We start from the raw sequence: 14,061 nt of genomic DNA, 5'->3' as shown, positions 1-14,061 counted from the left end.
TCAGACAAATATTTGTTCTTAAGATCTTGAAGCTTGTGATTGCTTTCTGCAATAGAATATGTTTTCTCTTATCACCATTTCTGATTACATAAACAAATGAAATAAATAAACCTCTCTGGGAATTTTTTTTTACAACTGCTGTCCAACCTGTCTGTAGACAATTGTACACTATGTTTCTATCAAGCGTAGCTTGAGTTTCTTGGATATTGAAAATACTGATTCTCAAAAAAAAAAAATTGTTGACAGGATATTTCCAAGTTCCCAGACAAAGACTATACACTGCTGGGTGAAGGTGGAATCATTCTGAGTGGAGGTCAACGGGCACGAATCTCACTGGCAAGGTATTTTGCTCTTCTACAATATGTGTACTGTTTCACGCATATGGAATGTACTATGACTAAGCATTTAAATACACGTGGACTATGTCCTGCTAAATAAATATCCTCCAGATATATCAGGAACTTGATTTTATTATCAGATATCTGAGTTCTGTTATGCAATTTTGTTTATGATACACCTACACATTAATTTACTGAATTTTAAAAGTTTGATGTCAGAAAAATGCAGAAGCATAAGATGAATTTTTCCCTCCCTGATGCAAGATGTCTTTGGAAATTCAGACCTGTAAGTGTAGCTTTTTATGTACTGAAGAAACCGATAGAAAGATGCAAATAAATATTCCAGGATCTTTCCCTGCTATGGCATTTCTTTGAAGTGGTTTATATATCTATCAAGGACATAGTGCCTGTCTGCAGGTAAATAATTTGAGAAAAAACCCAAACCAGCCATGTTCCAAAGCATTTTATGCTAACACTTCGGGCTTCTCTCTGTCATAAGAAAAAGTAGAAAGCAGTGACTAGTCAGTATGTATGAATAACTGCCTTGTCTGTTTGACCTTTCGATGTTAGTAAGTAATTCTGAAGGTCTGCAGAACAATAACATAGGTGTTTGTCTTATAAATTAACTATGTGTTTCAGCAGAATAACTTAGCTATTGTCAGAAATTCAGTAATGACAGCTCTGATGTGTAAATGGCCCCACTTATTTCTGTGCCAAGTGCAAATTGTGCTGATTCCCATGCCCAGAAACACTTTGTAGAAGTAAAATCACCTTATAGTGACCCACACTGGCATCCCATGGAAGATGCACATGTCTATGTGAGGCTAAAAGATGTGATCATTAAAACCGGCAATCTTCAGTGTGGGTTTACAAGAATGAAGAGGCATATGGATGGTTCTGGTTTCTAAGTAAGAGGAAAGAGGAGGGGAAGATCAGGCAAAGCTTTCAAAGCATGTAACCCCAAAATTACAAAACCCACTTAGATTTTCATGTATAATGCAACATTTACTTGGACTATTTCCTAGATACTATGGAAAATCATGTCTGTAACTTTTCCGATGGTCATAGTTTCCTGGAGAAACAGAATTTATGTATTTATTGTCAGCTGTAGAATAGTAATTTTTAAAACAATTACCTATCGTAAAGACAGTGACTGTCTTAGGTTTTGCTCTGGTTCCAGGCCAAGCTGAGTGTGCTACAAGGTGTGCGGGTATTGAGGTGTGGGTTGCAGATAAAGCTCTGAAAAGTTAGGGGTGTAAACTCAGGAGTACAGCCCTGGGTTGTACCTGGGCAATAAACTGGACATTATGTCCTTCCATTCATTCATTCATTCATTCATTCATTCAAAATTATATATATTATGGCTGCTTAAACTTATCTCATGTAGTCTGTGCAAGGTCAAATGAAATGAGAATCTGTGACAGAAGTGACATCAAGCAGCTGTCATGAGAAGCAGGTGGAGATTGTGTGAGTCTGTCTTTCTTACAGAGCACTGTCATTGCCTGCAGCTGCAACTGGGGGAAAGAAAGGACCAAGGGAAAAACACAGCACATGTCCTGGACTTGGGTCAGCTTGCAGGCTTGGTACCCTAAAGCCAGTAGCAACACACAAATTGTAGTAATAAACTCCTGCAAACTTCTTGCTGATTAAAGCATTCAGAACAGGGTGAATTTTTGTTGTTGTGCAGCCACTACATCATAATATATGGTCAGTGAAATCCATTGTGTTAGAAGATTTTTCAATAAAGTTGCTAGTTTTATTAACATAATGAGCTAATGTTGAGGACTTTTTCTCTTGATGATTAAATATTTTCAAACTGATTACCATACTTTAAAAAATACAGAAATGCAGCTGTCTGGATTTCTTTACTAATTATACTCTGATTGATATCACATAATAATTTTCATTCTCACCGTGGAAGGCAGGGGATCTTTTTGAACTTCTATTCACATTTTTTTTTTAAAACCCTCTTAACCAGAGTTTTAGGTCTCAGTGAGCCATGTCCAGGTACGTACAGCTTAAGGTCCTTTTTGATGTCTTCAACTCAAAATATTGTACAGTCCTGTTGCAGATACTCTTTGCAAGACCATGCCTCATTAATACACTTGTTTTTGCTCACCATTTTTTAAAGTACCTTTGAAATTAAGTGCTGAGGCCTAAGTCTTTTCACATGTTCATTTACATATATGCAATATTCCCTCAGGCACCAGTAGATACTACTGTAGACATTAAATTCCCATTGAAATGCTCATTGATGGGGACTGTCAGATTCAGGCCATAGAGATCTCTTTCACCCAGGGTAACCTGTGTAAAAGACAGCTTTGTTTCATTGCACAGAATTTAATGGAAAACTGAGTTAGTTTGTAGTGTGACCTGCAGCAAGAAAAGGCTTTATTGAAAGATGTCTTATGAGCTCATTTAATGTTAAACTTCACCTCCATATTGATGCTGTAGGAAGTCTATCAATTAAAAGATTTGAGGCATTCTTCTAAAATTATATTAATTTAAATTTATAAGAGATATGAACAGTTAATGCCATTTCCATTTTTTTCTGTTCAGGGCAGTGTACAAAGATGCTGATTTGTATCTCCTGGATTCTCCTTTTGGACACTTAGACATTTTTACAGAAAAAGAGATATTTGAAAGGTATTGTATGTTTTGATGGATTGTATTTAAGAATCTCACCAAGCAGCACAAAGTAAAATGAAGGGTTTTTAATAACAGTACAAAAATATTGAAGTGATCAAAATTATATCTGTTGGGATGTTCACTTTTAGGGTTTCTAATAGTATTGTGTTGTAGTATTATGTATATATTTTGAGTATTTTGTGTTAGTGGTAGGACAATGCCCTGTGTGGGGAAGAAGCCTGGGCCAGGTGTGAGCATTACTGATCCCTCTTCCATCTCAACATATTGAGCATGCTGTAAGCTCATACTCTCAAAGTGTGTGGTTTTATATCTGATATGTCTTTTTATCAGAAAATCTTTCACTCTAAAACAATAATCTGCTTTGTAAGTATAATTTTTTACAAAAAGCTATACTTTGATGTGTTTTTCTAATCACAGAACGTTGAATCACCTGAAACTGCCTGCTGAAGATTGGCAGCAGGTTGGCCCAAGTCAGAGACTTTTTGCTTGTCCTTTTGATGAAAACAGTAAGGACACACACTTCTATCCAGGAGCTTTTCAGCCACTGTAATCTTTAAATTTTTAATTTGGAATAATGCTCTTAAGTCTCAGATCAGCAGATCTGAGTAACCCTAAGATGAAAACAAGTACTTAATGATGAACTGTGCTCTCTGGATTGACCTGAAAATGATTAAATTTTACCCCTTTTTTGGTTCCTGTGATAAAGTACTCACCCTTTACATATCTCAGCTTAATCATCTCCTTTGTAGTTTGAGGGAGCGCCCAAGTCTGCTCATACTGGGAGCAGGTAAAAAATTGGAAGTGAAAGGGATAAAATAGTCATTTAATCATGAGAACAAAAAAGTCTGAGTGTTCACACTTCCATCTTTTACAGCTGTGTGTGCAAGTTGATGGCGAATAAAACTAGGATCTTAGTTACTTCAAAATTGGAACACTTAAAGATTGCTGACAAAATATTAATCTTGCATGAAGGGAGCTGCTATTTCTATGGAACATTTTCTGAACTGCAGGGTCAACGGCCAGACTTCAGCTCAGAGCTGATGGGATTTGATTCTTTTGATCAGTTCAGTGCAGAGAGAAGAAATTCAATCCTTACTGAGACTCTCCGACGATTTTCCATTGAAGGAGAAGGCACAGGATCACGCAACGAAATAAAGAAGCAATCTTTTAAACAAAAATCAGATTTTAATGACAAAAGGAAGAACTCCATAATTATTAACCCCCTTAATGCAAATGGGAAGTTCTCAGTAGTGCAGAAGAACGGGATGCAGGTCAATGGGATAGAAGATGGCCACAACGACCCACCAGAGAGGAGGCTCTCGCTGGTACCTGACTTGGAGCAGGGGGACGTGGCTCTGCTGAGGACTGGCATGCTCAAGGCTGACCATCTACTGCAAGGGCGGAGGAGGCAGTCGGTGCTGAACCTGATGACGGGCACCTCTGTGAACTACGGACCTAACTTTTCCAAAAAGGGAAGTACGGCATTTCGGAAAATGTCTATGGTGCCTCAGACAAACCTGTCTTCTGAGATAGATATCTACACCAGGCGCGTGTCTCGAGACAGCGTCTTGGACATAACTGATGAAATCAATGAAGAGGATTTGAAGGTGTGTGTTGATTTGATTTCATCTTGGGTATGGTTATGGTGATGGGTTAGTGTAATATACTCCTCTGGTTTTCTGCTTGACTATTTTCTTCCTAATGCAGCATTTCTCTGTGAAATATGTTTTTTGAATACCTGTAAAAATGTTTAAACTCAAATCATTGAAATCCTCATAAACTTATTTTGCCTTATTTTTTGTTCATTTTTTTTCATTTTTCAGTGCTATCTGTAGGAAATTTCAATACAGAATTTACATCGCCTGCACTTTACCTTTCAGATTACTTATGGTAAAATAAAATTTGAAACCATAACTAGGAAAAACATTGTTTTAAAGCATTTATACAAAATTTACCTTTCAAACATTAAGGCTCATGGAAAAAATAAAATACATTTGAAGTACTAATACAGTTTTTAAAATTGAAAATTGATTACATTTGATAAATTTGTCAGACTGCTTAGTTCCTGTGTCCTGATGCAGATAATGAATGGATAATGATTTTAGTCTGGCTTTATGGGTCTAAAGAAAAAAACAGGAGGTTAAGTTTTATACCAAAAACGGGACCAAAATTTCTTTCTTCTCATAGTTTCAATTGGTAATGATGGACTACTTTTATTTTCAAAACTGACAGCTGATTTTCTCAGGATAGGAAAATTTTCTGGGGCAGTTTCCTAGGTGGAAACAGATGTCCAAGGAAAATCTAAATTCATTATTTTCTGAAGCACTGCCCTTTATTCTTTTGAGCTTAACAGAAAAAAAACCCTCAAACTGCTTGCATATTTACTCTAAAATCACAATAATATTTCTCCATTGAAAGAAAATGGCTATTGATTAATAATTTTTGATTCTGCTAGTGCTGAACAAATCTCAGTTTCTCTCGTTGTCTGAAAATTTCAGATAATCTCTAGATTGTATTTTTATAACAAAGATAACTCAACAAGTCAGTACCTTCCTCTCTAGCCATTTTCAGCCAATTTAATGCTTCAGCTCAATTATTTGTAGTGAGTTAGCAGAAAGAATGATGGCATTCTTGTGTCAGAAATTCTCATACAGAGATATTATTGGCATTCTTAATATTATTTTACTGTTTTTTTGACAGGAATGCTTCAGTGATGATGCTGAAAGCATGGGTACTGTTACTACATGGAATACCTATTTCAGATACGTTACTATCCACAAAAACTTGATTTTTGTTCTGATTTTGTGTGTGACTGTCTTCTTAATTGAGGTAAGAAAATCTGTGCTTGGTGTCATGTTGCAACAAATGATGTTAGTTTAAACTGTTCTTTGTGAAAATGGGTAAAGCATAAAGACATTAGCTCTTGTATGTATCACTTACTGACAACTGCTGCTAAATCAAATTGCAGTGACTTTCTACTGCTTAGATGAACACTTCTTACCCAAAGTTAGTGGTTAGTGCACAGCAGCAGAAGAACCACCTTCTTAAATTATCCAGGTTATTTTCTGCTATCTGCTATCATAAATAAGAATTATTGCCCTATGCAAGTCTCTTGTTCACAGGTGAATAATCTTCCATTTTTCATTAAAGATTATCTTTGCAGAGCTTTAGGGAGTTAACAACAATAATTGCCACATTTTTTTTTATGAGCACATACATAAATTCTGGAAAATTGCTTTGAAAAATGAACCTTGCTCCTAGAGAAAGAAGAGTTATGAGTAAGGCAGAGTGTTGAATTCCTGTGATGGCAGTTAAAGATGGAAAGGGTGTTCCTGCAGCATGCAGAGAAGATTTTTTCCAAGGACCGCGTAAAACACCCGAACAAGTACTGAAGAACATCTGGCTGTTTGTGGACATTTGACTGTTTTTCATATATCAGAAATTGCCTGCTTTTTGTCTTGTCTCTCAATTTAGGAAACACTTTTAGCATATAGAACTTCTTAATGTTCTCTTCTATAGTAAATATACTAAATCAAGTATTTTTCAAAGGCAAGGAGCATGTTTCATAGTGGGAAATAAATGAAACTGTATTAATATGTCAACTTATAAGATATGGTGCCGACTTCTCTTGGTATTTTTCAAAATTAACTGAATGAAGAATTCATTAGGAATATAGGTCTAGTTTCTGACTGATTGTCAGTAAAGGGTTTTTAGCAATTCTGTGGTGAGATTCAAACTTCTAATATCATCCTAACTGGAGAAAGATGTGACTGATGGTATTCTGAGTTTACACTAATATTATATTGCAGGTGATTTAAGTTAGTTCTCTTGGACCAGGAATAAATCCTGGAGCTTAAATCTAGTTTAACATCCTAAATTTTTAAACCAACTCCAGAAGCAAGACAGTATTTAGATGTGTAGGTCTTCTTATCATGTAAGTTTTATTTTCATGGTAGTGGAAAATGGCTATGTAAACAAAAGCAAAGCTGAATGTGAGTTTTAGAGGCAAAGGAAATTTTAAATTTAAGGTATATCAAATTTATTCCTGTATAGTCAGCATATATTTCTATTGCTGATTACACATTTTTTTGCTCTTATTTTAGATGAAATCTTTTTTAAAAAGTTCAAAAGTCTCATCTTCTAATTGAAAAAAAATCTCAGGACAAAAAATGTTTCCATACAATTTAAACTTTCCAGTATGACTATCGTTGAAGTAAAAGTCTATTGGTAAATGAATGGGCTGGAAGATATCCAGCTGCAGCCCAGTCTTGAGCAAACCTCTGTGTGTGAGTTGAAATACCATGCCAAGTGTTTATGTGTCCTGTGCTAACAGTTTGTACCCTTCCAACATGAGACAATGAAGAGAGATTAGTGATGAATATCCAAGTAAATTGAAAGTGGTGTTTTTCCACCCTTCAGATCTGGGTGGGACTACTGTGGAAATTCTAGAGATGCTATTTTAGCTTTTGAATGGATTCTTTGTATTGCAAATTCCAAGGTGAGTCCATATAGGTCACCATAAATAGGACATCAACTGTACATTTCCTAGGTTTGCAAGGGGTATGTTGTGTAGTTCACTTCAGCAGCTCAAAACTGTGTCTTATGGATGCAATACCGAGAGACTAGGGATGCTAAACTGCAAGAAGAGCAGTTTTGGAAGGAAACACAGAGAAAGGCTTTGTGAAACTATTCTGTGACAGTATTACCTACCATCATCTTCAAGGCTGAAAAACTCCTCCATTGTGAGGAGTCAGGATGAGAACAGAATTCTGTTGGGAGATGTCAAAATATTATAGTGAAAGAAGCCTGACTCTTACAAATACTTAAATTTAGGACCATCATGGTCAATCTTGAGTTGTTTAATATATGACATGCAAAAGTAGGTGGCTCCCAAAGAGAAGACTTCAGTTATTTGTTGGTGTATTCCCAAAATGCATTTCTGTACCAGTGACATAAAATATATGGGAAGAAAATGTAAAAACTGTTTCAACTCTTAGAAAAATGATCATAGTCAGGAACAGAGCAAACTAAAATGTGATAGACTAGATGAAGACCTCCAGTATCTTGGTGGGTAGACAAGAATATATTGCAGAGTAAATTCCTGTTTAACGCTGAACCACCTCATGATAAAAAGGGTTTAATTCTACATTTTAAAAATATTACTATAGATTATATGGAAAATTATGTAAAACTAAACAGCAAAGCAATATCAGTCAAATGAATATACCAAATGTAGACATCAGCTAGCAAGAACATCAATGTAAAAATAAGGGTAAAGGTTTGACATTAATGTTTTAATAGATGTCTTCGAAGATATTGAGATATTACAAGTTTTTTGCTTCAAGTAAGTTTGACTTCCACCCATTTGTTATGCTCCCTTTTAAAAGAGGTATAAAGTCAATGAAAAAAAATAAGAGAGAAAGATTACATAAAGTGATAAGACAAAATCTGACTCTCTTTTCTTTGGTCACAGGTAGCTGCTTCTCTTGGTGGAGTATGGTTTCTTCAAAAGTAAGTAGTGGTGATAATTTACTGAGAAACAGGGGTATCCCTTATATTATTTTTTCTGTAAATAATAAATTCTGCCAGAATTCTATGTTGATAGTCACTATCTTATAGCCAACAAAACGGTTCATAGGTGGTTGATCTAAATATCTTGTGTAGGTGGTATCTGGTACTTCTGTAAGTGCTAACAGTTGAGCGGTTTATGCCTTATTATTGAGTACACAACAGTGTATGCAAGATTTTCCTGGGTCAACTCATTCTAGGGAAGCATGGACCTGATTATCTTCAATACACCGTGATTCAGAGCTGCTGGGTAAGGCTTGATTAGGGTCATTTCAAGGAAGTAGTTTCTGTAAGACCCTGCTTGTAAAATTTCCTCTGCTCATCTATGAAGAATTCCCAGAAGTTACAGGGTCAGCAGTTGAAGGTTAAAGCATACTGAGCAGTGGAAAAGCCAGTGGCTTTTCCTGGGTTAATGCTTTTAATCCCTGTTGTTGTCCTGCAGTAATGAGTCTGTGTGGTTGAGTATAGAAACATATGGTGATGTAAGTCTGACTGGAGGTGGAGTGATTTCTGCTGATTTCCATCCACATTAAATCAATAAGGGCTTTGATTTTTACAGCATAACTAAAGAATTTTAATTCCATAGTATTTCAGTTTTTTCAAGACTTAAACTAATTTTTCTGTTTAAGAGAAGTGGGTGTATTTTCCTGGATTAGGTTAGGTTTGTCAGTGAGTAAATAGGCAGTAGATTTGCAAGAGACTACCAGAGCAATTAATGATTTATATTTCATATATACATGACAATATTTTAAACATGACTGGAAATATCTATAACTGACCATTAGCGTGGTTTTAAAACAAATGGGCACTGGAGTACTGTTTGGTTTTATTTAGTAAATAAAAGAGAAAAAGCACACAATTTCCACTAATGCGTTTATTTTTAATTTCCATCACACAGGACAGCTTGGAAGGCAAATTCAACACAGTCAGAAAACAGCACCTCTGACAAACCTCCTGTGATTGTCACTGATACTAGCAGCTACTACATCATTTACATCTATGTGGGTGTGGCAGATACCCTGCTTGCCATGGGAATCTTCAGAGGCTTGCCCCTTGTGCATACACTTATAACAGTGTCTAAAACTCTTCATCAAAAGATGGTGCATGCAGTTCTTCATGCACCTATGTCAACCTTCAACTCTCTGAAAGCAGGTAACTGAGATGGGAGGTGATTGACTCATCTATGCATTTAATTTCAATTAAATGGTTTTCATTCTGTTAAAGGACAGTGTTGATTTCCATTTACATTTTCAGTCCAGCGGAATGTTATAAGTCTGCCACATATGGTAATTTGTGAATCTTTTAATGAAACTTGATTCCATTTAAGTGTGACATATTTCAGTTGTCAATTCTGATTCTGAAATATCACCCTGTAAGAAAGAAATTTGGAGAAAATAAACCGTTCACTGTTCTAGGCAATGAAAGTAGAATAACTTCTAAAGAATAGACTTTGTCAAAAACTGCAGTAGAGAAGATACTGTCAGCTATGTCGTGAGTGACAAGGAATCAGATGTGGATGATAAATAGTGCTTTTTTATGAATAGTCCTACTAAAATGGCATAAAACATCAGTTAATGTGAATGGTGGTATGTATATTTAAATTTGGGAGTTGATATAAAGCTCATTATATAACTGGTGCAACAAGTCTCCCATTGTACATGAAATTTTTATCTTGTATGCTTCTTACTGATAAGTACTAGATTACAGGAGACACAGCTAAATGATGATACAGCAACGGGCTTCTCCTTCATTTTCCCTTATGTTCTTAATTTTGTTGTTACATAATGTTTCATATAGTAATTCTACTCAGAAATTAAGAAACATGTTACAAACCCATGCAAATTCTGATATGCAGATTACCTGTGTATCAGCAGGTCTTGTTGAATAAGGGGTATTGACTTACATTTTGTACCTCTGTTTCTGCCCTTTTAGTGGTTTATTTTTTCAAGTTACATTTTCCTGGCTTTTTTTTCTGAAAAGATCTGAAACAAAAATTGTGCAGCTGAATTCCTCCACAGGGACATAAACTGTAGCTCCACTAAACTGTAATGGAACTGCTTGTACTTGAAAAAATCTTGTACTTAATATTTTGTATTCATAAAATGCTGCACCTTTTGTTAAAATAATAAATGTGGGATTTGGGGGTATTAAAAGGTTTGACTTTTTTTTTTCTTCTTCTTAATCCATAGGTGGTATGCTTAACAGGTTCTCAAAAGATACGGCAGTACTGGATGACATACTTCCACTTACAGTATTTGACTTCATTCAGGTTCGTAGAATAAAAGTTATAACTTTTGCTGTCTTATAGATATGTGATATTTCAGCTGTGCATCTTGTGAAAGAAATAATATGAATTTTTTTCAGTCTGTCTCTACGTAGCTGCTTATCCTGTCGGTCAACTTTTCTGCTTCATTTTTGAGTACTTGCCTCTATGTGTACTTACCTCCACGGTTTATGCAAACCACTCTTACTACTCAGGCTCAGAAATATTTTTGCCCTGCAGACCCCTACTGGACAAGTATTCCTGCTGCTGCCCAGATTCAACTGTAAGTTATAAAGGGCATTCCTTAGTTTCTTTCTGTTATCGTGGGTCAAGATGACTGTTTTTAATGCTATTATTTGATTGCATTCAGTCACTTTGATAACTTCCCCTCCTTAAGCTCTTCTATCCCCAGTTTGCTAGCATCACCCTTAGTTTACTTCTCTTCTGTTGAATATATTCTTGACTTTTCTGTTCCTTTATCTTCTATGGAAATGCCAGCTTTTTCTTAGATAGAACTGTTTCCCAGAGCATTTTAAAAATAGAAGCGAATCTTCCCTAGTGCTCCTGTTCCTCTCTACATTATTGAGGCGATAGACAGGCCCAACTTAATCAACCCAAACACTCTGCTGTACAGATTGCCTGTCTCCATCTGTGAGTTTGCCTGCTTTATGGTCCCTACTAGCATGATGATCTGATAAAGACAGAATTTCTTTCCCTATATCTTTGTGAGTAATTGATAACTTTGACTCATGACTTCAGAGGGGCCAGCGCAGCTTGATATGAGGAGGTTCAAGTACACTGAAGCTTTGCTTCATGTTCTGCTGATCTCATGAGGACTTTCTGAATGAATAAACATAGGCATCAGGACTCTCTGAATCTACAGTATTATCTTCAGTGTGAACAGGAATCACTACTGTCTTTTCTGATATGACCATTGTGTTTCAGATAATTTGGATCTACCATGGGGATGTTATTCCAGAAGCATGTTTATTAGTCTGTCTCTACATTTCAAGCTTTCTACAAGAAACTGACTAGCTCTTCATCCTTTCAAGAATAAGGAAAACCCCAGTATTTGTCTTTTCTATCTGATGCCTTTCAGAGGTTTAGCTATAACTTATTGTCCCATAGATTCACCTCTCTCCTCAGTCTCAACTACAGAGGTTTCTAAACATGCATGATAAGCTGCCCTGTCGTTCCAGGTTCTTCTGCTGAAGATCCTTGAACCTACCCACTGTCTTGAATAATTTAACAGTCATTCCTTCACAGTCAATTTCTTCTTGTATTCCATAGATTCAGACTTCCATGGACTCTGCTAATTAACAAAGCCAGATACCTCTTAAAGATACAGAGAAGTTATAGATAGGACTTTTTCCTTCTGATGATTGTTGACGAGTCACAGAATGTGGAAGGGATGTGTGGACCTAGGACCTGGAACCCCTCCAACCCCTCTGTTCAAAGCAGGTTCAGCCAGGGGAGGTTGCTCAAGACCAAGCTGGGTTTTGGGTATCTCCAAGTTCTCTGAGTAACATGCTCAGTGTTTGACCTTCCCCACACTAAAAGTCCTTTTTCTTATGTTTAAAAGGAATTTTGTGCATTTCAGCTTGTGCCCATTTCAGCTTGTGTCTCTTATCTTCCCAATGTGTGCAATTTAAAAAAATTTGGCTCAAGTACAAATGGTCCACAAGAAATACCTACTAGTATTTATATAAACAATATTTTTCTAATTATATAAATAATGACAAAGTGCATATACAGAAACATTTATAATTTATATAAGTATAATAAATACCAGTAGATAGTTATACAAAGTGATGAGATTCCCCCTAAGCCTTCTCTTAAGGCTAAACCCAGTTCTATCAACCAGTCCTCGTTTCTTGGAGACGCTTCATGTCAGATGCTGCTGATGCATACTGTTTGTCCCTAATATTTAATAATAGTTTCACTCAAAAGTTCATAGTAAACTCACTAAATGTTTATGCCTATGATGATGACTGCTTTCCCCTAAATGATAAACTCCTGTTGCTTAATCACACTGGCTGTTGCAGTCATTGTTACCCTCAACACTTGCTGAGTTGCTTTGTCTACTACCACCTGCATTTTCCAAACAGGAAAACAGTGGAACATGTCTCCCCATCTAGCCTTTGTCCCAGGGCTGAAAGCTCAGCATCTGGGGCACTAAACTGGGCTGCATGAATCCTCTGCTGCCATTCCTCAACTATATGCCAATACAGCTGGCTTATGGTTAAGATTTTTTTTTCTGCCTTTTTAGAGAAAATACCATCTTCTGTCTGACTTTAGGTTTACTTTGGAGTTTATGAAATAACACAGATTTTCATATTCAACTTTTTAGTGAAATAACTGTGGGACCAGCAGTTAGAACAATATGGCATCATGACCTTTACAAAATTTGAGTAAATGACAGAAGCGGGAATTATAACAGTCACTGAGTGACTGTAATCTCAAATAATATGAAAACTGTACATCTTGGCTCCATATCACTTGAATAGCTCATTTGCTTCTTAACAATTAGAGAGAGATAAAAGTGTTACTAATTTCTGCAGTTTGAAGTAATGAGCAAACACAAATCCATTCTTGCATTGCTGCAGACCAGTGCTAAACAGCCTGCACAAGGGTAACCCACACATATCATCATTCCTTTAAGAGAAATGAGGAAAACAGTGAAAGAACTCACAGGATTATAAATTTGTTTGGGCTGGAAGAGACATTAAAGATCATCTAGTTCCAACCCCCTGCACAGGCAAGGACACTTTCCATTAGACCAGGTTTCTCAGAGCCTCTTTCAATCTGGCCTTGAACACTTCCAGGGGTGGGGCATCCACAACTACTCTGGGCAAACTGTTCCAATGCCTCACCACCCTCATAGTATAAAATTTTTCCTAATATCTAATCTAAACCTGCTTTATTTCAGTTCAAAGCCATTCCTCTTTTAGCTAGTTCAGCTGTAATGCAATTCTTTTTCATAAAATGTGAATCTGCTATTGCATTGCTCAGATTTCTGATGAAAAAAAAAAGTGGTAGGAAACTTAGAAGGTGCTTACCTGTTCATGAAAGACCTCTAACTTGGAATACTGGGAATTTAAATGCTTCCTTGAGTTTATGTCGCTGTAGTAGCAAAAGCACCCACATCAGGTTTCTTCTTAATGTGAAATTAGTTTTCCTTTCCATCTATTTCTTTGCTGACTGGTCATTTGCTGTGAAGTTTAAATGCAATGTTCAGAATTT

At 36.3% G+C, this 14,061-nt stretch overlaps 1 protein-coding gene across 1 annotated transcript in view; it reads left to right on the top strand.

The window, feature by feature from the left end:
- The window catches only part of CFTR (CF transmembrane conductance regulator), an 83,970-nt gene that overhangs the window by 40,760 nt on the left and 29,149 nt on the right, over positions 1 to 14,061 (top strand). The window contains exons 12-18 of the mRNA XM_062491074.1: positions 247 to 341; positions 2,898 to 2,984; positions 3,862 to 4,594; positions 5,688 to 5,816; positions 8,461 to 8,498; positions 9,454 to 9,707; positions 10,745 to 10,824. Of these exons, the coding sequence (XP_062347058.1) occupies positions 247 to 341; positions 2,898 to 2,984; positions 3,862 to 4,594; positions 5,688 to 5,816; positions 8,461 to 8,498; positions 9,454 to 9,707; positions 10,745 to 10,824 (1,416 nt within the window). The remainder of the gene's footprint in view (positions 1 to 246; positions 342 to 2,897; positions 2,985 to 3,861; positions 4,595 to 5,687; positions 5,817 to 8,460; positions 8,499 to 9,453; positions 9,708 to 10,744; positions 10,825 to 14,061) is intronic.

The sequence above is a fragment of the Cinclus cinclus genome, chromosome 4 (genome assembly GCF_963662255.1).
Source record: "Cinclus cinclus chromosome 4, bCinCin1.1, whole genome shotgun sequence".
Classification (NCBI taxonomy): domain Eukaryota; kingdom Metazoa; phylum Chordata; class Aves; order Passeriformes; family Cinclidae; genus Cinclus; species Cinclus cinclus.
The sequence above is the reverse complement of the archived record's forward strand: the minus strand, read 5'-3'. Positions and strand labels throughout refer to the sequence as shown.